At 39.8% G+C, this 25,212-nt stretch overlaps 1 protein-coding gene across 1 annotated transcript in view; it reads left to right on the top strand.

Annotated features, from left to right (window-relative positions):
* The window catches only part of SORCS3 (sortilin-related VPS10 domain containing receptor 3), a 640,372-nt gene that overhangs the window by 329,302 nt on the left and 285,858 nt on the right, over positions 1–25,212 (top strand). The window contains exon 4 of the mRNA XM_010859391.1: positions 6,339–6,497. Within this exon, the coding sequence (XP_010857693.1) occupies positions 6,339–6,497 (159 nt within the window). The remainder of the gene's footprint in view (positions 1–6,338; positions 6,498–25,212) is intronic.

The following is a 25,212-nucleotide window of genomic DNA, read 5'->3' as shown; positions in this document are numbered from 1 at the left end:
ACATGAAAAAAATGTTTCCATGCATTGTTGAATATCCCCTGGGGGCAACCCCTTTTCCTGCCAGCTATAACCTCTGCTATAAGGGGAAATGTTAGAGAGGTAAATAGACAGAGGGTGGTGGGGGTGGATACTGGTAGTATATTGTTATGTTGTGATTAAGAGCCTTATCTGTAACAGGCTCTATTTGTGTGTAAACCAATATTCAACAACATATTGATTATGTCAGTAGGTTTAGGGGGTCAGCCTAAAGAATGTCTCTTATACTCTTTGTGAGCTTGTATTGATATTATTGTTATTTCTTACTGAGCTCCTGAGAGTCTCCCATTAGGACTCAATTATACAGTAAATTATAGCATTTCTCCTTTTCTATTCAGAGGAAGTCTGCTTACTCCTATTCAGAGACTGTTTTCAAAGCATTGAACTACAATTTGTTTCCTTTGCATTTCTGGAAACTCTGGCAGAGTGAGAGGCTGAGAAACCTATAGCTTTCATCCCATTTTGTAGACCATACACAGGAGGAACAGAGTATGGCAACTGAATAAAGTGAACATATTCATTAATTTTATAATTTGAGTGCTTTAAGACTTACCCAGCAGCAGGAAGGTACGCATTCTAGAAAGATTTCTGGGGAGAATTTTATCATTTCCAGTACTGATTTTGATTGACTTAGACACAAACAAGCTTTATAGGCTTTTGAAAATCTAAGTTAGTGAAGCAAAATCTCTGCCTGATTCATGACTTCCACCTGTGTCCCTTGTAATTTGCAACCCAGCATTAAAATTAGGACCACCATTATTCAACTTTACCAGGAATTTCCTACTAAAAGATAAAAGGACCATATGTATATTGATAAACTCTAAAGCTTGTTCATCTCTAATCTGAGGTACAACCCATGTACAGGGAATAATCCAATTCAAAGAGATAGGTTGTATGAGGTTCTTACTCCTAAGGAATGTTTAGTTATGTTCTTACCCCTAAGGTATGTTTACTTCCTTCATGGGCCAGAGCCTCCCACTGAGGAGACGAGAGTGGTCATTCAAAGTGCAATTGTGTTTACTGAGTTGACAATTACTTACTGATTGTTCATTTTGGTGGTGTTTTATATTTGCTAATAGAGTGTGCTTTTCTTAAAATGTTGCCAGGAATATAAAATGCATGTAAAATAAGTGTAAAATGTAGTTTTGTTTTCCCCCCCATCCTTTCACATTTTTAAAAAAAAATTGTGATGATGCACAATGTGAGATTTATCCTCTTATCAGACTCTTCCAATTGTGCATTGCAGTATTGTTAACTCCAGGTACGATGCTGTTCAGCAGATCTCTGGAACTTGGTTATCTTGCAGGCCTAAAACTTGATGCTCATTGAACAGCATTTCCCCTGTACCTATATCCCCACCACCCATCCCTTAGGTTTTTATCAACAAAATTCTGGAACGAGGGGTGTCGTGACAGAGCAAATAATACCTAAATCTCCAACCTGTTTGGCATTACTTCTGCCTTTGCTGCTGCTGCTGCTAAGTCGCTTCAGTCATGTCCGACTCTGTGCGACCCCATAGACGGCAGCCCACCAGGCTCCCCCGTCCCTGGGATTCTCCAGGCGAGAATACTGGAGTGGGTTGCCATTTCCTTCTCCAATGTATGAAAGTGAAAAGTGAAAGTGAAGTTGCTTAGCCGTGTCTGACTCTTCGCTACCCCATGGACTGCAGCCTACCAGGCTCCTCTGCCATGTGATTTTCCAGGCAAGAGTACTGGAGTGGGGTGCCATTGCCTTCTCCGACTTCTGCCTTTAGTTATGTTCTTATTCTGGGTAATTTATAGATAAACATTTATGTTTATTTAGCAGTTGTGGCCCTATGCTAAACTCTTTAATCATTATTTCATTTAATCCTTTCAATACCATGGTGAGTTAAACATGATTATTATCAGTATTTTTCTTAGATGAGCTAACTGATTGGAAAAACTGGGTAATATCCTCACTTTTACACATAAAGTAGCAGACTGGAGATGTGAACCCAGGACAGCTGCCCCAGAGCCTATAGCATTGATAACTCTGTTCATGTTTTAAAGACCCCCTTCTCTTCCAGCATATGTGTATAACCAATACATATCTTGTATCAGGACAAGCTGGAAAAAGAATCGAAGCCAAACTGGAGCAAAAGCCAAATAAAACAAAACAAAACAAAAATCTCTAGTGGGAGCTCTTTCCTGCTCATTCTATCAAAATCATATAAATACAGAATTCACAGATGTCCGAACCTGTATTGCCATAGGCTTTCTACATATACACCTACAATTATGGGTTCAAAGGCAAGGTTTGTAAATTTCTTTGTAGGATGAAACTCTCATAACTATGCCAAGAGTCACATGCCTATATCACAAATTTAGTCCACAGAGGATATTTAATGTGAGTATAATGTTTTTGGTAACAATCTCATTTTAAACATTTGAAGGAAATGTGTGCACTCTCTATGTTGACAAAGTACTTACTGCTTCTTGTCTTGCTTTATCTGCTTTGCTCACTTAGTTTACCTGCTTTGTCCTTGTAGGCTTTTCTTTACCTTTGAAATCCCTGCTTCCCAGTAACAGTTTGGGTGGACGTGGAGTGATTTTCATTATATATGTAGGTATAGAAGTTGTTATGTAGAGTCATACAAAATATACATATTTTACTCTGAGGCTTAACTTCTACTGAGGCTTTGCTTTCTGATTCCATTTATGTTAATATTATGGTTCCTTCTTTTTCTTTTTTTTCACTTTTTCTTTTTCAAGCACTAACATTCTATTGTCCCTTTGGATTCCTATTCATTTAATTCTTCATGTCCTCTTGACCAAAGTTGAATGAGTCAGAGGAGGAAAGGGGCTTTCCTGAAACTGCTTTTTTTGTGTGTAGATTTCTTGTTGTTGTTGTTTAGTTATGAAGTCATGTCCAACTCTTTTGTGACCCCATGGACTGTAGCCCTCCAGGTTTCTCTGTCCATGGGATTTCCCAGGCAAGAATACTGGAGTAGGTTGCCATTCCCTTCTCCAGGGTATCTTCCTGACCCAAGAACTGAACCCACATCTTTTTTATTGCAGGTGGATTCTTTACCAGTGAACCAGTTTCTTAAAGATGCTTAAAAAAAGACTAAAAAGCTGCTTCTCTGACTTCCCCTTGTCCCTTGGTATAGGTGACACAGTGCTTTTCCAGGTGTAGCAAAGCATTAGCATTAGTATGTGCGTATGTGACTCAAGGTGGTGACGTTTGAGTCTGTTAGAGGGGGTAATAGGCAAGTTACTTTCCTCCTCTGAGCCTGTTTCCTTACCTGTAAAACACAAATAATGACCCATCACATAATTTGTTTGAGGTTTCGATAAAATATCCTGCAAAGTACCCAGCATAGATCGGAAATCTAAAACATATAGGTTTCTACATCCCTCCTTCCATTCTTCTCAGACACTAGATTTAATATAGACACTGCCAGTGATATCAAAGTATATAAAAGGATTTCAGAGAAAGATTGCAATAAAAATGTACTCTTGCCAAAAAGGGTCCCCTAAAACCAGCTCACAATGTCAGTGCACCTTATATATAATTGCTTTTCTGTACATGTGTATGCATAAATGTGCCACAGAGGCGTACGTGTAAGCATATGTGTGTACACATACATGTAATGTTTGTGTTGTGTGCAGATTAATGTGCTTTGTGTATGAAAGTATGGAGTGTGTGTACAGGAAGAAACAGGGCTAGAGGAAGAGAGTACATTGCACTAGATATTTGATGGTAACCCTTATTGTAACTCATGGTATATAAAATAAAGTTCATTTATGATGTTGGTCTTATCTTCTGATTAAAATCATGGGCATGAAACTTCTTTATACCTGCATAAAAGGAGCAGTTTAATTTCTCTGCACCAGGGGAGAAATGATTTCATTGCCTGTTATGTAGCCCATCAGTACTTGGTGAGCAGTGAGGGAGAGTAGTTAGGAAAGCCTCGTTCTTTCCCAGTATATTTGTCCTCGCAGTCTTCAAGGAGCGTGGATGCATCCTCTGAGGTTTTTTCAAGGTCAGCAGGGGTGCTTTTCCCAGTAGTCCTCACCCTTCACAGTGCCAAGGGAGGAGACAGCTATTCTGTCTACGAATCTAAGAGCTTTCGTCCTAGATTATTCACACATGAATTAAAAAAAAAAGAAACTAGACTGCCTATACTGCATCTATTTCTCAAAAATTTGCTGATAACTAGTAATAACTTATTTCAATGAAGCCAAAGAAAATATTTGAGAAAAAGAAAGTAAGCTTGTCTTGGAAGTTATACAGGAACAAAAAAGGAAAATGGCTATGAATCTTAGCAGTTAAAGGCATTGAATTTGTGTAAAGCTTACTTTATAATACTGATATATACTATTGGTAAAATTTTAAAACTCTACTCTTCAAGAGTTTCATTTTAGAAGCATAAGGAAATGTTTCTTTGACTTTACTTGGTACTTTGGACCCCATGGTACATACTGTGTGTAGCTGTAACCCTAACAGCTAGTGGCAGTACAGCCCAAGACAGGACGAATTACGAGAGGAAATAAACTCATTTGCTCATTAAGTCACTTAACAAACATTAGGAACTCAAGGAAGTTGGGTTGAGCTGGATGATAAAGGTCAAAAGAGCTGTGCTAACGATGGAGCGAAACAAACACAAGGGGCAGATTATGTCAATCCATTTGAAGAGTTTTAGGATATAGGAAAATCAAAGATAAGTCACTGCATGGTTTTAGATTATTCTGGCCACAGTATACAAAGGGAATTGGAGGAATACTGGTTGAATCTGAGAGATGGACTAGGGGTATCTTACAGGAATCCAATACAGAAATGGTCACATTTCAGACTAACAGAACCACAATGGGCAGGGAGAGAATGGATCTGATTTTAGAGTTAATTAGTAGGTAAAACATGCGGAGCTTAGAGACTAATTAGTTATAGGAGGTGAATGAGAAAGCAGAGTTAGGGATGAACCCCGGGCATTTGGCTTCACCTGGGTGGCTGGTGGAAACCCTCACTGAACCAGGAAACACTAGGGATGGGGACAGGGGCTTGGATGAGGTATCCTGGGACCTGCTGAGTTTTAGGTCTTGTGGGATATTCAAACTGAAGAAAGTGCCAGAACACTTAATGTTCAAGTCTGAAACTGGGAGGAGACCTTAGATTAACTTTTATGAATTGTCGCCAGAAAAGTGGTAACGAACAAATAAATACAAATGAGAGTGGAAGAGGTCACTGAGGACCAATGTATCTAGTGAAAAGAGAAGGTCAAAACTGAGGATTGAGCAATGGTTATAAGGATAATCATAGAAAGTTTAGTAATCAAAAGAGGTAGAAAGGAAAACCAAGATAAGTATGGTGTTACAGAAGCCCCTGGAATAAAATGCTTCCAGAAGGATGGAATTGTCAGTGGCCACAAAGACTGCAAAGAGTTTAACTAAGGGAAAGATAGGTCTGAGTGTCTACTGGATTTAAATACTGAAACGTCACTCACACATTTAGTGAGACCAATGCCACTGAGGTCCTATGAATAGAAGACTTTTGACTCCTGAGAAGTTGATAGTAACCATAGCTATCACTTGTCACGAATATGCATTATGCCAAGCATTCAAAGCCAGTTCTGGTATCATCAGACTCAGTTATTGTTGAGGAAACCGAGGCCTCTAGAAGTTAAGTAATGCTCCAAGGTGACAGTATACAGAGAAGTGTTGAGACCTGGACTGCTGTCTCAGATGTCTGTTCACTACACTACTCTATGCATTCGGCTTGGGAAGGACAGACTTTCTTGAGCATCAGTATTTGTCAAAAATGGCCTTCAGGGATAAGTGCTTTGGAAAACAACTAGAGCAAAGGGATCATGAAACCACCTAAATCAATTAAATCTCTAAAACTGTTCAGAAGGAACAAAACAGTGGGATCTTTTTCATGACTTAAAAGCAAGAGAGTGATGGAGAGTGATGTGGAGAATTGACAGAGGGGAGACGAAAAGACAGAGGTGTGATGATCCCAAGGTCAAGGGACAGAGGACCATAAGAATAAACTTCCAATATGTACAAGTATAAATATCAAAAATGAAAGTATTTAGAAGATGGACATCAGAAAAATGAAGCCTCATTTGTATGCAGACCTAACCTTGCACAGTATTTTAGCTCAATTCACCAATAAAGGACTGAATCAGGAAAAAAAATACCAGTATTTCATCTAGAGACCCAGATGCCCTTTTCTGTGCTGTGATATATAAGTAGAAATGACTTTATATTTATGCTTTAATTTCTTGTATTTATTCTCTGCTACTGACTCTGTCTATATTTTCTTCTCTTTCCTTTCTTTAGATCATGCTTCTTAGTGATCCTGAGATAGAGAGCAGCATATTGATCAGCTCAGATGAAGGGGCAACCTATCAGAAATACCGGCTCACCTTCTACATCCAGAGTCTGCTCTTTCACCCCAAGCAGGAGGACTGGGTACTGGCCTACAGTTTGGATCAAAAGGTGAACACATTCTGTTTTCATTCACATCCTGTCACCCAGGTACCACCCGTGAAAAGCACTTGCCTATTTACTCAGTCCATATACACGAGGGTATTCAATGACATTGCATTGTTCCAACTACATTGATTGTGTCTGCAGCATCTAACTTTCCTTTCTGGTCTTTAATATCAAAATATGCAGGCGGGTATATTTCATTAATGACAATGCCATTTGTCATTTCACAGGTTTAAGATGGTTTTTTGTGTGATTTTACTCATTTAACCTTTAAAACAAACCCTGTGCTATAAATGGGAAATGTATATTCAAAATAATTTTATGGAGACTGAAGTAAGCAAAGGTGCAGAAAAGCCAAGGTACTTGTTCAAAACCACTCACCTGGTAGCTAGAGGAGTCAGAACTTGGAAGCTTATTGTCAGACTTCAAGTCTAGGCATATTCTATCACACCATGCTGCCTTGAATTGGAATATGCCATTGTTCTCAGTTTAGCAAAGGGAGGAAAGCCTCAAACATGTCCATCTCATTGTTTTCTAAAAGTACATTCAAGATAGAGTACCTCAATGAGTCCTCCCCTTTGAGCTTCAGATCCATACCTATATCCAGCTGTGTACTTGACTTGTCTACTATATGTCTCAGAAGCCTTTCAATTCAACATGTTCCAAAGATGAACTCTTGATCTTCCCACATCTAAGCTGGTTCTCTTCCAGTATTCCCTAATTGTATTCATTCAGGTGCAAAAGTCAGAAACCTAGGAGGTAGCCCTGATAGTTCTCACAGTATGTGTTCATCCTGTAACTTGAACTATGTATTTCCCAAATGTAGATCTTTTGATTTCATGCCTTTGCTTAAATTCCTTCTGCATCTTCTCTTTGCTCACAGATTAGTCCAAAGTCCTCAGTAGGCTGCAATAGCACCCGCTTGGTCTGGTCCCTCCTCCTCTCTTCTAACTCACTGTTAGTACTTCAGTGACCATCTTCAGTCCCTCCCCACAGCTGTCTCCCTTGCTCTCTTTCCTGGGCCTGGGATCTTCCATACAGTAAACCTCTTCACTATCAGATCTCAGACATCACTTCCGCAGGACATCGTCCCTAAGCTCCCTGACAAAGTTAAATCCCCCTTGATGTTCTTTCTTACAAGGCTATGCACACTTCCCTTCAGAGTACCTGTCATGGTTGAGATTTTCCTGTTGATTGATGTGCACTTGGCATCATTTGCATTTCTCTCTAGATTGCAAGTTCCAGGACAGCAGGGTTGTGTCTACTTTTACTCACTGTTGTAGCACCAGTCTCTAGGACGGTGCCTGCCATTTAATAATGATCAGTAAATATTTGCTATATTTGAAAGTTTGGACTTCCATGGGCGCTCAGACAGTAAAGAATCAGCCTGCAATGCGGGAGACCTGGGTTCGATCCCTGGGTTGGGAAGAGCCTTGGAGGAGGGCATGGCAACCCACTCCAGTATTCTTGCCTGGAGAATCCCCTATGGACAGAGGAGCCTGGAGAGCTACAGTCCATGGGATCGCAAAGAATCAGACACAACTGAGCTACTAAGCACAGCACAAATATTTGTTAAGCAAATGAATTAGTGGATGGATGCATTGCTATGGTAATGAGCGCTTTATAGTTGATCAATTTATATCTATGAGAAGAGAATTTAGATTGTTCTTTGTATTTCCTGCTTTTTCCAGAACCTTAGTACAGTGTGTGATGGCAAACTATTATGTCACAATGTTGTGGAATCAATCAGTGAAAGGGGATGGATGCTTACAAGTACTGTCCTACATAGAGTTGTCTACAGAATAATGTTGTTAAAATAGCTTCTTGTCTCTGTTCTCTCAAGTCCTGAAACAGTTGCTCCTCACTATATGTTTGAATCTGTAATTTGTAAATGTGAGTGTGTGTGTATGAGGTGTCAGCACCTTTAAACAATAGTTTCAACATAACCTTTATATCTCTCATTAATAGAGCCTCAAGGTGGGCATCAGGTGCTAAATGCAGTCCCCTAAGGACACCCGCATGACATTTGCAGAGCAAAAACCATTGCAAATACATTTCTTTCATGGCATCAGGTGGATATTGTATGAAAGACTTAGCCAAATGTCAGATAGTCTCTGTTTAAATGCTTAGTATAGCCAGGAATTTTGAATATGTGTTGAAAAAAATAAATCATTTAGATGTTACTAAATGGCTGTATGATAATTTATTTAGATGAAACTCAGAACTCTTAAACCATGTTTTTATATATGCAGAGACAAGCTAGGTTAGACCAGCTAGGCAGCAGACATCTCATGCCAAGAGGTTGATAAACCAAATGCAATATAGAAGTATTCCTTTTCTCCAGCTCCACAGCACTGAGAACATCTACAGCATTGCTCGTGAAGTACCCTTACAGATAGAATGCATTCAAGATAGTTTCTGACTCGATGGTTGCTTTTTCACCTGGTGAAAATCTTTGCAAATGTGGCAGTGGGCACTGATGGATTTTCCTAACCACACTGAACATTTCTGGATGCATTCTTCCTTAAGTTCTCTTTCTTGTTGACATCTTTTGTGTGAAGTGGCTGAATGTTCTTTAGGCCCATAAAGTTTCTAACTGGTGCCCTGACACTCTTAAATAAATGGTGTGAGAAGGCTGATGATGCCCCCGGCAACATTTGTAGAGATGCCATAAAACATCATCCAGGCATTCAGGTTACAGCAGAGTTTTTCTTTATTTGGGGGTAGTTTATTGGTTTAGAGTCAAGGAGAGGGATGCTTTGGAGCAGCAAATGAAGATGCAAGGGTAACCGAGACTGATATACACATGTCTCGTTTCGGACTGCAGCCTTCTCTGACATGCGTGCATTGAGGCGCGGGCTTCTTCCAAAGAGAATGAAAAGTGCTTGTATTAAGGTAACTGCAGCATCAAAGGGAGATGTTTGTGGTGAGGAGAGAATCGATGTTTCCATTATTGTGCCTTTGATGAAATGCACTAGCAATTTCTTTGGAATCTGTAAGGCTATCTCTTTACCTTGTATGTATTACAAAAGACCTAATTGGATGATATTTTAAAAGGACAATATCCAATTGCTCTACCTTCCAAATTGCTACCCCAAAGCTGCAGGAAACTTGCCAGGAGCTCTCACTCAATAAAGGCACTGCTGGAGAATTAAGGAAATACCTTCTGGATAGAACAAAATTCTGTCTAGAAATTGAGAGTGCACATAATCTTGTGTTCATTGAGATATTGGCTGGCAGCTTGTGAATCCCCTGGGAAACTTGGCTACCTTGTGCTGGTCAGGGCCAGGTTGGTGGTGAAAGAGAGCCAAGCCTTCCAACTTCCAAAGCGATGAAAGGGTGTGGACATAGGGCAAATGCACCTTGCACTTGACCCTGTGGGAGGATCATGCCTCTCCAATTCTGATGCGTCCCAGTCTCACAGACTCTTTCTGTGTCCTTCTCAGTGCGATGTGGGCCTTTGATCAAGTCCTGTTCTGGCTATACTGTGGGTCCTATTACCTCCTATGCCAGCTCCCCTCTGCCTTACAGATCCTCCTGCCATCTTGCATTTTAACATTAACTGACTCAGTAAAGATGAAATTCTTTCTTGTGTACAAGAATCTTGGAGATGTTTTTATAAGAATCTTGGTGGTTTTAAAAAAAGCACAGCAGAAATAATGTTATGGTTGACCAAATTGGAAATAATAGAAGAAAAGCTACTCCTCTCCTCTCAGAACCAAAGCTCTAGAACATCTTAGGGCAGCTGCGTATTTACCAGTTATTTAGAAGGCAGGATTCTCTTTTGCCTCCATCAGACTGTTTCCTTGCTAATGACTGAAACAACTCACTTTGTGATATTTTGAATTAGCTGGAGGGCTCAATAATCTTACTGAAACCGAGAAGTTTTGAAAAGATTTTGGGATCGGTTTTGAGGACATTGCAGTCCTTTAAAAAGTTAGGTGTTATTCTCATAGTTACAGAAAGCTGATGTTTAAAACCAATCCCTCATTTTGACAAGGAACTCTATAGTTTTTCGAATGGGCACATGCTCATGTATTCACAGATGCATGCAACGTGGACACAGAGATGCAGAGATGCAGAGCTGATAATAGCTGTTTTCCTGCATGAGAGGTGGGATTGCAGGGCTCTCTGTTATCATTTGTCTTCTTGGCAAAATGAAACTTTAGCACACCTAGCTGGCTTTGGCCATCAGAAATGAGAATCTCAATGGGATTTCAGACATGATTTTTTTCAGACGCTTCTGGGCTAGACTAGTCTAGAATTGCCTGAAATTTCAATGTAAAAGCCACTTTCTGAAACACTGGCACACATAATGAAGGGTTGCTATGTGGTAATTTGGAGGGAGGGGGGTGTGCAGCTATGGGTGTCTTGTTTTTATTGCTGGCCATCCACCAAGCTCAGTAGCAGCTGACAGAGTGACAAGCTGGTTAAGAAACTGATGCGGTCTTGGGAATTGTTGTTTAGTTGCTACGTCATGTCTGACTCTTTTGTGACCCCGTGAACTGTGTAGTTCACCAGGCTCCTCTGGGCATGGTCACTGGCCAAACAGGGTCTGCAGTGGAGGGGGTGGGCTGCCACAGTGAGCAGGACACCAGTGAGTTAGGGTGTATCTAGTGTGTAGAAGGCCTGAAAACTCAAAGGGAAGTTTAAATTTGTACTTCTGGAATGCTGGTACAAATGAAGACATTTCTTTCGTTTATATTCTCATGAAAACCCTCTGATTAGAAATGTAATTGTGCTCAGAGCCTTCAGGATTAGCAGGAGATGGGAATTTTCCTCAGCAGCCTTGACAGAAAGGCTTCATGGCTCCCCAGCTGGTGAGGACGGGGCTGTGGGGAATTACCTTGGGCTGGCTGTGGTGTTGAAGCCTATTCCCTGTGGAATAAGACTGGGACAAAAGGTATGTTTTATTTAGAGAGAGACACTGCGTTTTCATCGGGTCCTCTTTCATGCCTATAAAATCACTTGTGTAACACTGAAGAGGAGAACGGAAAATCCATAGCCCCACTCACCTAGGGTGAGCCCACACCGCTCTCACAGATGTCTCATTCATACAATAGAAATATGCTGTCTCCATCACCATAGAAACACCAGTTTCCAGGAGGCCACTTCTTGAAGGTGAACACAGAAACAGTGGACTGAGAGAGAATAGCCCTATTTTGTATTAAAAAAGATGGCACAACCACCATGTTATTCAAATGTTAGCATTAACCTATTTGAGCTGAGTTCTGAATGACAAAACTGATTTAATGCACAATATTAACTTGCATTCAGTGAGGGTGGTGCAGTGAGAATCTCTAGTCTTCGCAACATTGCTCTAAGGATGCTGGCTCAAAGGAACAGACTTCAGCAAAAGTCTTTATCTTCCCAAGCCTGCCTTTTCTATACCATGTCCCAGACTTCAGGTCCCTGCCTCTACCTTCTAGGTGTCCCTTTTGGTAACCTGACACCTTTCGGTCAGGAAAAGAACATTTGCTAAAATAATTAATGGAAGATGCAGCATATATATGTATTAAGAAGGGTATACAGGTATTTCTTCTCAACAACACCTTTCCTGAAGCAGTTATGCTCTCATGATAGAAATTCAGGTGTGGTAATCCTTTGGTGAAAGAGGTGACTATAGGAACAGGAATAGGAAGAGGTGGGCAAGGGCTCGTGTGATGCAGCCTCTTCTGGTTGCATGTAAGCTTCTCTGTGTTCCTCCACCCCTTCCTGTGTGGAGTGACCTTACCTTCACATATGTGCTGGTACTTTGTGCCCACACTGCTGCCCAGTGTCCCTAACTCTCATCCCTCTGCCTAATTCTGACCCTAGGTTTCCAGTTTTCCAGTTGAATCTAGGAGTTCTTCTGCTTATTCCTTCCTTTGCAAGCCTCTCTGGGCTTATGATCTGGCTTATCTAACATGGCCAAATCTCCTATCCTTCCTCCATTCTCTGCCTCTACCATGACACACCCTCTGGTACCTGACCTTTTAAAGTCAGGGTCAGTCTTTAAATGTTTTAAATCAAAGTATAATATATATACAGAAAAGTACACATATCATGAGCTCAATGAATTTTCATAAACTGAATGTACCTATGGAACCAGCACCCTGATCAAGAAGCATAACATGATTGGAATCCCAGCAGCATCTCTCTTATGTACTTTTTCAGTTATTACCTTCCGCCCCAAGTCCAGCTGCTATCAGTGGGATCCTTAGCTTCCACCCCAAGTCTAGCTGCTATCAGTGGGGTCCTTACCTTCCACCCCAAGTCCAGCTGCTATCAGTGGGGTCCTTACCTTCCACCCCAAGTCCAGCTGCTATCAGTAGGGTCCTTACCTTCCATCCCAAGTCCAGCTGCTATCAGTAGGGTCGTTTTTAATGGCCGGCTAAACTGGTGAAGAAATAGACTCAAGATGAATTCCTTTGAAGAAAGGTTGGAAGATAGCAAGTGAGGTAACTGACAGAGAAGGAGACTTTAAAAATATTAGCATTAAAGAATTAGTGTAAGCCAAAGGCAAGAATTCATTGACATTCAATAAGTCTAGTTAATCCAGAGAATTCACAAGGAAACTTTCCAAAGATGCTCATTTAAAATTAATAAGTTTCAATTTAAATATATTTTCCTTTCTGTGCCATAAGGAAGACACCTAGTGTTGACAAAGTTTTGGTGAAACTCATTCTGAAATTGTACTGATGGTCATGCAAATGAGTTTTCCTTCCTGAAAAACATCTTGGCAATGTATCAGAAGACAAACACGTTTTCATAACTTGATTCAGCTACTTTACTTCTGAGACTGAACCAAGAGAATAATACCAAAAAGATTTAGGCATAATAAAGTTTATCAAAATCACTCATAAAATCTGGATAGAAATTTGCTGAGTGTTCAACACTAAGGGATTTTAAATCAGGGTATATACATTTGCCCGAATATTATGCAGCCATTAAAATGGTGATTATGATGACCATGTAGCAACATGGATACATATTAATATCTATTTAGTACTTGTATATCTCATAGACATTATATATATATAAATTAATACATGATTCATAGAAAATTAAGTAGTACGCTTTGAGTATAAGTATGCAACAAATAAAAGAAGGAAGGAAGGAAACAAAGAGGGAAGGAAGAAGAAAAAAATTAAAAATAGTAGAAGATATTGCCAAATATTACCTGAGTTCTCTTAAGATGATGGTATTGTTTTTAGGGTTTTTTTTTAATGCCACTTATTTTTTAGATTTTGTATTATTTCATTAGATTACTTTTATGATTCAATTCAGTTCAGTTCAGTTGCTTAGTTGTGTCTGACTCTTTGCGACCCCATGGGCTGCAGCACACCAGGCCTCCCTGTCCATCACCAACTTCCGGAGTTTACTCAAACTCATGTCCATTGAGTCGGTGATGCCATCTAAGCATTTCATCCTCTGTTGTCTCCTTCTCCTCCTGCCTTCAGTCTTTCCCAGCATCAGGGTCTTTTCAAATGAGTCAGTTCTTCACATCAGGTGGCCAAAGTATTGGAGTTTCAGCTTCAGCATCAGTCCTTCCAGTGAATATTCAGGACTGATTTCCTTTAGGATGGACTGGTTGGATGTCCTTGCTGCCTTGAATGTTTAGTCCCAAATATAAGACAGTGATATTTAAAAAAACAGTTTAAGTGTGAATAAGGTCAATTTAGGTAAAATCACTTTAAGTTATAATTTAACTACATTTTCAAGAGGTGGTGTGGTGTAGAGGAAAATTTCCCTGGACTGGGAATATATCAAGTCTGAGGTTTTTCTTTTCTTTAGCTTTGCTTCTCACTATATGGTCTCTTTTTAACTGTGAAACTCAAGGAACTATGTTTTTTTCTAACAAAAAAATATTCTTTTTGGATATAACCTCAAGCCATATTATTTACAACTCAGTGATAGATATAGGTTTTATTATTTAGAAGCACCCACTATAGTTAGATATTAAGAAAGTGATTTCTTCTGGTGGTTTTTCAGATGAATTTTGTGACTATATCCTAAAATTGACTTGGCATTTGGTTATTTGATTTGACAGCTTTAATGGAAACAAATACTCTGGAGCCAAGAGGTATAGACGTATGCAGTGAATTGGTATTTGTGCTCAGTAACTGTTATATTCCTCATGTTACGTTACTTGGTATTGAACATGTAAGTGCTTCTTGGAAACAGAGCAAATATGTCCTTAGGTATCCCTGTGTATGGGCACCAATGGGTGCTTTTATGTACATGGTTACATTGAATTCTCATAGGGATCTGCCAAGTGGGTATTGTTATTTCCAAGTTATAGGTGAGTATGTGACTCCTGAAAGCAGTATCCATTTGCTCAAGGTCACCCCGACAGTGAGGGGACTGGCCTGCTCTCTGCATCTGGCTGAGACCCTCAACTACGACCATCACACCTGACTCTGACTAGTAGATGGACAGACTTTCTGCCACCTGGGGCAGAATCCCATAGGGGCCAGTTTACACTGAACCTTAGCCTCAGAGAACACCGAACCAGTGACACAACAAACTCAGCCAGGCAGAGACCAGGTCTTCAGAGGAATCCAGTTACTGCTAGCACATGCCTCAGCTGATGTCACTTACCAAGGTGGCGCCTTGAATAGGAAAGTCATTACATTGCTTCCTGATAAGTCATAGGACTGAATAATTTCCCCCTGGCAGAAAATAAACAACAAAGCAGTTTTGTGTGTGTGTGTCTCAGGTTTCATGCAGTTTTGCTCACTTTTCCCATCCATTTGCTCCAGTGTTTGAGTTAACATATATAGATTAAATAAGTCTTTGCTGTTCAAATAGGTAATACTATAATCTGGTTTTTTTAAGGAAGTTTATAGAGACATCTTTAATATGGTAATGAAGATAGAAGTTGAAATCATTTAACTTCATTTACAAACCATGAATATGTATTATGCTTTAAATGAAAAGAAAGGCTAAAACAGATATAGTGTTTGTTCAGTTTGCTAAAGAGAAGACAATTTGTCAAGATTTTTTCCCCAAAACTCAAGCAATATGCAAATATAGGAAAATCAGACCCCCATGTTAATTCCATGGCATGATGAATATTTTTATAATCCTAATTAGTACCAGTCATTTAGTCTAGCAATTTCCCCCAATCTAACCAATTTGAAATTAAAATAGATGCCTTGATTACAAAACTCATTAGCAAAGAAGCACCCTTCTCACTAACCAGTTCATTTAAAATGCACAAACTGAATGAAGTGTGGAATACTTGTGTTGTCAATTGGCATAAGTGAAGTGAGCCTTAATTGGGACCATTGTGAAGTATTTGTATTGCTGCATGTTTCATTGCAGTATAATATATCATTCATTAAATGGAATAAAAGCAGCTTTTAAATGGTTTAATTAAGCGAAGTTAGTGTGCTTGGTAATTTTTATAAAGTCTAATGTCACAATTGTTTGCATTTGGAGTACTGATAGGTATTAATGTCAGGAAGATGAAGTCTGACTCTGCATTTATCACTCAGATTACGCAAAGAATGGCAGGTTTAATGTCAGAGGAGAAAATTAAATTATAGAACATTGACTTCTTACTGAAAAGTACCCACATGCATTTTGTCCTTGTGCATTTGGACATGGAAACTCCAGAAAGGCCTGATTTATGGCTGAGAATGGAGAGGAAGGGCTGAGGACTTGGGAGTGAAATGAAAGGAGAAAATAACAGTTGGAGATTTTTTTTTTTGGTAATTTCTTTTTTAATTTTCTTTTTTTAATGAAGGGAGGAAGTAGTAGGTGGAGGGAAACTCTATCCAATATATTTTTGTCTACTCAAAAGAGCAATAGAGATGTGCAGCACTGCAGATTGATGTTCTGTCTAAGCCAAATGTGGGAGTGTGAGAGGAGGGGGAAATTGGCTTTGGACCAGGGAAATACTGGAAACAGGGCTCTACAGAAGTCCTGAACGGGGGCCAGATGACAATGAGTTCAAGGCTGGTTTTTTCAGGGACAGAGACTGTACGGTGAGTTGCAGCCGTGGCAGGTTTATAGGTATAAGACAAGCACAGAAGTCACTTTCTGTTGTTGCTGCTTCTCTGTGCAATCCAGGTGTCAGCTGTTACCTCGTATTTATGGGCTACTTCAACCCCATATCAATAAGGATGGAAAAGTCAGCCATGTCACTGATTTCCTTGAAAAATCTAATTTTAACAGTCCTGCCCATATCCATTTGGTGTTTCCACTGTAAAGGAAATGGTCCCATTGACTTCTGATTGCAACATTTGCATTTCTTTGCTGGAGCCTTTTGAGGCTACTCAGTCCGTTTCTATAGAAGTGCCATGTAATTAACATGTTGGAGCAGCCCTCAGCCAATGACCAACAGAATTTGGTGTAGAGATAACATAGTTTCTTCTCTTCTCATGTGGAACAACTCCAAAGAGTTTTATACTTTTTTTCCAGAATGTCCCAATGGAATGAAGCTCTAGTTGCCCAGAGTTAGCTGACTTTATAACGTATCATTTCTACACTCCATTGGCTATAATTTCTGTGCTCCCATGCTATTTCCCAAACACCCCACTTAGTTCTTATCTCAGTTTCTGCTCCTGGGGGAACTCTAACCAACTGCGTGACAAGCGTGTTGTGATTTTGGTAGTGGTATCTGAAGATTTCCAAAGGGAAGGACAGGGGACACAAGCAAGTCTCCTTTGACATTTCTGTGTTCTTAAGTCCCTTCTGGGCTGACCCTCTCGTTTTCCTCATTGTTGTTAACCAAATAATATCCTCTCCCCCAACATAATGCCCGTCTCTGAATCCTCAGACCTGTAAATACATTTCCATAAAGAGCAAAGGGGGACTTGGTGGATGTGATGAAATTAAGGATCTTGAGATGAGGAGGGTATCCTGCATTACCAGGTGTGCTCTGGGGTTTGGTTTTACAAGAAGGAGGCAGAAGAATAAGCATTTAAAAAGGAGATGTGACAATAGGAGCAGATGTTGAAATTATGCTTTCTGAAGATGGGGCCACAGGCCAAAGGATGCAGGCAGTCTCTAGAAGCTAGAAAAGACAAGGAAATGGGTTCTCCTCCAAAACCTCTGGAAGGAAGACAGCCCTGCTGACACTTTGGTGTTAACCCTGTCAGACTCATTTGAACTTCTGACTTCCAGAAATATAAGATGATAAACTTGAGTTGTTGTAAGCCACTACCTTTGTGGTAATTTGTTACAGCTCTGAGAGGAAGCGAACACACTCACTACCCTTCCCCCAGCTTCAGTGCATCTTCTGTCTGACAGCAGGCAAAATCCTCTAGTTACCTGGCTCTGCTTCCTGGAAGCCCAGGTATCCAGAGTTCCAGACACAGGTCATACGTTTGACTTCTCTTAACATTGTTCCAGAGAAGGCAATGGCACCCCACTCCAGTACTCTTGCCTGGAAAATCCCATGGACGGAGGAGCCTGGTGGGCTGCAGTCCATGGGGTCGCTAAGAGTCGGACATGACTGAGCGACTTCACTTTCACTTTTCACTTTCATGCATTGGAGAAGGAAATGGCAACCCACTCCAGTGTTCTTGCCTGGAGAATCCCAGGGATGGGGGAGTCTGGTGGGCTGCCGTCTATGGGGTCGCACAGAGTCGGACACGACTGAAGTGACTTAGCAGCAGCAGCAACATTGATCCATGCCATCTTGAAATAAGAAAAGTTCCTCCAAAGAGGAATTACAGTGAAAAGAAATACAAACCTGTTGCCCATCTTGTCACATATTGTATTAGTTTTAGGTCTGCTGTAGCAAAGTACCACAGACTGGGTGGCTTAAAGAGCAGAAATGTAAGGTCTCACAGTTTTGGAAGCTGGATTAGATCAAGCTGTCAGTGTGGTTGGTTTCTTCTGAGGATGTTGTCCTTGGCTTCTTGATGGCTGTTCTCTTGGTACTTCATGAAATCTTCCCTCTGTGTGTTTCTGTGTTCTAATTTCCTCTTCCTATAGTAACATATTTCTTTAGGGCTCACTCTAGCTCTTTAAAAGCCTTATCTCCATATATAGTCATATTCTAAGGTACTAGGATTAGCATTCCACAAATGGATTTGGAGGAGATACAATTCAGCTGATAAATGCATGTCCAGGTTACTAAGTGATAAAAATCTTGTTGTGCTTTGGGTCTGTGCTGACCTGAAGAGTTTCCTCTGTGTAGCACGATTGCTTCTGAGGCAAGTGGAATGTAACCAGCCACCAGGAAGAATGTGTTAGGAGGCTGGGGTGGGAAGTTAAGGAAGTAAGGGTGGGGTTTATCCCTGGAATGAAAACCAAATGCTCATGAGAGTTCCTGAGACTAGTCAGGAAGGTCTCAACCCGGTCTTTGGCTTTGACTCTGGGTTAGGGAATCATGGAAGGTATGAGAGGAAAGATGGTGCTAAGGCCATGGAGAACATATGGGAACAGTTTGAAAGAAATCTCTGCTAGAAACTTATTTTTGAGAATCATGGCTATTTGCTTGTATAAGCTAGATTTGTTGTGTTTGATTTTTGGTTTTGATGTCTGAGATTTTTATTTACTCTTTGCATTTGAAAATGTCAGTAGATCTCAGAGAAAGAGGTTTAAGTGACCTGAAGGTGTTGCACATGCTGTTTAGTCGCTGAATCGTATGCAAGTCTTCACTACACCATGGACTGTGGCCTGCCAGACTCCTCTGTCCATGAGACTTCCAGGCAAGAATACTGGAGTGAATTGTCATACCCTCCTCCAGGAGATCTTCCCAAACCAGGGATCAAACCCAGGTTTCCTGCATTGCAGGTGGAGTCTTTACCACTGAATCAGCAGGAAAACCTACACATCTTCTTAAATTCGTCATTGTAATATGTTTCTCCATAGCTTGGAAGATAAAGTCAGCTCAGCAGAGAGATCATTGTAATTTGAAGACTGTCTCATTTTCTAACCCTTTCCCCAAGTCTTTTGTTCACTCATGTAATAGGGAAATATATCCTCTTGGTTCAGCCCAGAATACCTTGGCATAGATACTTCCCTCTGGGAGTCCTTTTCTCCTTTTTTATCTAGTTATCGATCTCTCTCTTTTACAACTCAATGCTAATATGACTTCTGAAATAAAGCTTTCCCTGGACAACCTTATCTATGGAATATAACTATCCTGACTTTTAAGAAAAATTTAGAAAAAAAGCTATTTTAATGTTAGCATACGTTTTGATTTTATGGTTTTACATACTTTAAGCACATGATGGGTGGAGAGGCCAAAATGCTTCTCAGTATTTAGGACATCCAAAGATCTTAAATTTTAAGTCCCTGGACAAGAGATAAAGAAGACCCGAGTTAAGATAATAATTGTGGAGTGGAAAAGAAAGGAGACAAATTATAGAGGGATTTGAAAATAGGAGCAAACTTGATGATTGTGTAGTAGTTATAGGAAGGAGGGGTGCCTGATAACCCTGATGTGACAGGAATCAAAGGGACATCATTGATCTGATGGTCTAATTGCCTTCAAAAATATCTAAGGCCATAAGCTGTGCCCATAGCACATTTCTTTCCTGACCAAGGAGATACTTGTTTCTCAAACACACTGAGTGGAGAGGGAAGACCCTGGTGGGCATTGCCACCAAGATGTAGCATGGAAGGGACAAAGACCTTCTTTATTGGTTGCTTTTCCATTCAGCTGCTTTTCTGACATGTTGCCCGTTGCCTCCCTTGGCTGCACTGAGCACTGGAGGCAGCATCCAGCAGTATCTGTCTGAGAAAGTTATTGAAACAGTCTTTAAAATGAAGACTTTCTGATTTGAAGTGCTTGGTAGAGATAGCAGGGATCATAATTCAGAGCTTTGTAATAAGCAGCTGGGGAATGAGTGAGGGAGAAAAGATACATTAACTTTTCTCTCTTCCAGTATTGTTGTACTAATATTGGATTTGAGTGTTTTCATAATTGAGATGCTGGAAGGTGGCTGAGGTATCTACTGTCTCCTTTTTTTAATCTCAGGCAAGGATGGTTTCTGGAACCTTCTAGCCCAGAGGCTCCAGCCCTTGAAGGGAGCTTTCCAGTTTAACTAGTAGATCATTACCCTTGATATAATCTGTTTACCCTCAGGTTTTTACAATCTCTTCCCTTTTTTGATGCTGAGAAATACCACTTTAAAAATCAAGTAAATAACTGATATTATTCATCTAATCACCATTACAGGTATCACAACTTAATCATTAAAAATAACTGAAAAGTATGCCATGATGTATGTCTTTTTTTTTTTTTTCCCTCACAAGTAACGTATTAACTGATACCAGGGCCTAACAAATTCTTACAAAGATTCATGTTTTCAGTTCAGTCCAGTTCAATTCAGTTGCTCGGTCATGTCTGACTCTTTGCGACCCCATGAATCGCAGAACGCCAGGTCTCCCTGTCCATCACCAACTCCCGGAGTTCACTCAGACTCATGTCCATTGAGTCAGTGATGACATCCAGCCATCTCATCCTCTGTTGTCCCCTTCTCCTCCTGCCCCCAATCCCTCCCAGCATCAGAGTCTTTTCCAATGAGTCAATTCTTCGCATGAGGTGGCCAAAGTACTGGAGTTTCAGCTTCAGCATCCTTCCTTCCAAAGAACACCCAGGACTGATCTCCTTTAGAATAGACTGCTTGGATCTCCTTGCAGTCCAAGGGACTCTCAAGAGTCTTCTCCAACACCAGAGTTCAAAAGCATCAATTCATGTTTTAGAATCTTGAAATAATTTTTTTCTCAAATGAATATTGATGGAATAAATGGGAAAATGAAGAAAAGTTTAGAGAGCAAAAACTATCTCATATTTTTTAGTATAATGAAAGTATCAACAACTTCCTTCTTAATCACCCAGATAACAGGTCAGAGATATTATATTCCACAAGTACTTATTGAGCACATACTGTGTACCATGACATAGGGATGCAATAATGAAGGATACTGATACTATCTCACCTGTCATGGACAGAGAAGCATTGATGAAATGAGTAATTGATGGCAATGATGATAAGTCTACAAAATAGAGTTCTAGGTATTGAATCTTTTCCCTACCTTCACTGCAGGCAGTTTCACTGCATAACTAATTGACCATAAGATAATTTGCTGTAAAAGATAAAATAATGAAAATAAAACAAGGGCATTAAAAGAACACAATGAAACATGGAAAAATAATAAAATTAGCAAAATATTTTATTGTGAAAAATGAAACTATAAAAAATATTGAATATATTTAAAATGTGTACACTGATGGTTATCATCATATTTGGGTGTATCTTAGAGAAAACTATAATTAATTTGTTTCTCAAAGTTGATTGTTAAGGCTTCAGGACCTAATGTTAGACATAAATTCTTCATGATACAGAAAAATCTGCTGTAAAACTCTTCAGATTTCCCTGGAAGGAAAACAGAGGAGGGATGCTGTTATTTTTCGTCAATATGTGTAATGTACATAACTGGCAGAACATATGTGGATTTCAGTTAAATGTTCCATCACATGCCCAGTCATATTTCAGCAAATCATCAAAGCCAATTTCCATATCGAATGCTGAAATTCTGTTGGCATCATGTTGTACACTAACAAATAGCAAAGAATTTTTGTCATTTTCAAGAAACTTAAGTTCATCAGGAATCATGTAACGTGTCTTTGAGGGGGATGGGGGAGCTTGATTTTTCTTCCTTGCCTTCAGTTTCTCGTGTTGCGTGATAAATTTGGTAAAGATGACATGAGTGAACAAGCTATTGTATCTAAATCAGCCAAAGACTCCATAGTTAAAGCTCCCAAAGCCTGTTGTGAATCATAAGCAACCTCTTTTTCATTTGCCGTAGCTTGGTTTTGACGAGTGGGAAGGTGGCTGGGTTTCCTGAAAGATTTGCAGACTGTTTTGTTATCATTTTCTAGTAGTGTACAGACTGGCTTTATACTTTCTTGCCTCACACTTCCTGTAAGTTTTCTTAGTGCCATATTTCCAAAGACTAGAGTTGTTATCTGCTAATTTAAGGCCATTGTGTCCACTCATCACAGTATAGACCATATGAGACCTAAAATTTATATAATATAAAAATAGGAGCAGCATGTCAATGATGAAATGAAACCAAATTGCCAACCAATTATTTTATCTTTTATGTCAAAATTGCTTTTCAACTAATTATTGTACTGAATAGTTGCACTGTGAAATTGCTTGTCCCAAAGGTGTTTATGGTGAAAATGCTAGGCATGACAAAAATAGAACTCTAGATCGTTATGAAAACATATTTAGGGAAAAGGTCTGAGCTAGCTTCAAAATGGTTTATTTGGCATTTGAAGAGTGATATCTTGAAGATATAGGTATTGAAGAGTTAAAATGTTCTTCTGGAGTTAAACATTTTTAAGTACTCATAAACATTACTTAAAGTAAAACTAAGGTCAGTCTATGAATTGCTTTCAGATGTTTATAAACAACTTTATTGAGGCATAATTGATGTGTAATAACTGCACATATTAAACTGTACTAATCTGATAAGTTTTGACACTAGCATGCCTGTGTTCATAACTGGAGTCAAGAAAATCAGCATATTTATCACTCCCTTACGCTCCTTTGTAATTCCTTCCTCCCACCCCTCACAGTGTTCACAGTTGGGGATTTGCTGACAGTAACTATAGGTTAGCATACATCTCTAGAATTTTGTATAAAAGGAACAGAATGTACTCTGTTTTGCATGGCTTTCTTCTCTTATCATAGTATTTTGAGATCCATCCATGTTGCACATATCAGTGCTTTATTATTAGTTTTTCTGGGGAGTATTCCATTCTATACCAAAATTGGTTTATCCATTCACGTATTAATGGATTAATCTAGGTTTTGGCTATTGTGCATAAAGCTGCTATGACCACTCCTGCATAAGTTTTGCACAGATATATGCTTTTATTTCTCTTGGATACCTACTTAATACTGCAATGATTGGATCATATGATAGCTGTAGGTTCAAATTTTTGTGAATATGCCAAACTGTTTTCCAAGGTCCTCATGCCATGTTACGTTCCCAAGAGTAGAACATGAGAGTTACAGTTGTGCCACCTCCTCATCAACACTTGTTATAATTAATTTTTAATTAATGAATTAAATTGAAATATAATTGACAAAATATTATGTTAGTTTCAGGTATACTGCATAATGATTTAATGATTTGACATTTGGATATGTTATGAATGAACTTTTCAGGTGGCACTAGGGGTTAAGAACCCACTTGCCAATGCAGGAGACATAAGAGACATAAGAGACCCAGGTTCAATCCTTGGATGGGGAAGATCCCCTGGAGAAGAGCATGGCAATAAGCTCCAGTACTCTTTCCTGGAAAATCCTATGGACAAGGAGGCTGGCAGGCAACAGTTCAGTTCAGTTCAGTTGCTCAGTTGTGTCTGACTCTTTGCAACCCCATGGACTGCAGCACACCAGACCTCCCTGTCCATCACCAACTCCTGGAGTTTACTCAAACTCATGTCCATCGAGTTGGTGATGCCATCCAACCATCTCATCCTCTGTTGTCCCCTTCTCCTCCTGCCTTCAATCTTTCCCCACATCAGGGTCTTTTCAAATGAGTCAGTTTTTCATATCAGGTGGCCAAAGTATTGCAGTTTCAGCTGCGATATCAGTCCTCCCAATGAATATTCAGGACCGATTTCCTTTAGGATGGACTGGTTGGATCTTCTTGCAGTCCAAGGGACTCCCAAGAGTCTTCTCCAACATCACAGTTCAAAAGCATCAATTCTTTGGCCCTCAGCTTTCCGTATAGTCCAACTCTCACATCCATATATGACTACTGGAAAAACCACAGCCTTGACTAGATGGACCTTTGTTGGCAAAGTACTGTCTCTGCTTTTTAATATGCTGTCTAGGTTGGTCATAACTTTTCTTCCAAGGAATAAGCGTCTTTTAATTTCATGGCTGCTATCACCATCTGCAGTGATTTTGGAGCCCAAAAAAATAAAGTCAGCCACTGTTTCCACTGTTTCCCCATCTATTTGCCATGAAATGATGGGACCAGATGCCATGATCTTAGTTTTCTGAATGTTGAGCTTTAAGCCAAGTTTTTCACTCTCCTCTTTCCCTTTCATCAAGAGGCTCTTTAGTTCTTCTTCGCTTTCTGCCATAAGGGTAGTGTCATCTGCATATCTGGGGTTATTGATATTTCTCCTGGCAATCTTGATTCCAGCTTGTGCTTCTTCCAGCCCAGCATTTCTCATGATGTACTCTGCATATAATTTAAATAAGCAGGGTGACAATATACAATCTTGATGTATTCTTTTCCCTATTTGGAACCAGTCCATTGTTCCATGTCCAGCTGTAACTGCTGCTTCTTGACTTGAATACAGATTTTTCAGGAGGCAGGTCAGGTGGTCTGGTATTCCCATCTCTTCAAGAATTTTCCACAGTTTGTTGTGATCTACACAGCCAAAGGCTTTCTGAAACTCTCTTGCTTTTTCAATGATCCAATGGTTGTTGGCAATTTGATCTCTGGTTCCTCTGCCTTTTATAAATCCAGCTTGAACATTTGGAAATTCATGGGTCATGTACTGCTGAAGCCTGGCTTAGAGAATTTTGAGCATTACTTTGCTAGTGTGTGAGATGAGTGTAATTGTACGGTAGTTTGAGCATTCTTTGACATTGCCTTTCTTTGGGATTGGAATAAAAACTGACCTTTTCCAATCCTGTGGCCACTGCTGAGTTTTCCAAGTTTGCTGGCATATTGAGTGCAGCACTTTCACAGCATCATCTTTTCAGATTTGAAATAGCTCAACTGCAATTCCATA

Source organism: Bison bison, unplaced genomic scaffold (genome assembly GCF_000754665.1).
Source record: "Bison bison bison isolate TAMUID 2011002044 unplaced genomic scaffold, Bison_UMD1.0 scf7180017864456, whole genome shotgun sequence".
Taxonomy (NCBI): domain Eukaryota; kingdom Metazoa; phylum Chordata; class Mammalia; order Artiodactyla; family Bovidae; genus Bison; species Bison bison.
Note: the sequence above shows the minus strand (reverse complement) of the source record. Positions and strands in the feature narration are given on the sequence as shown.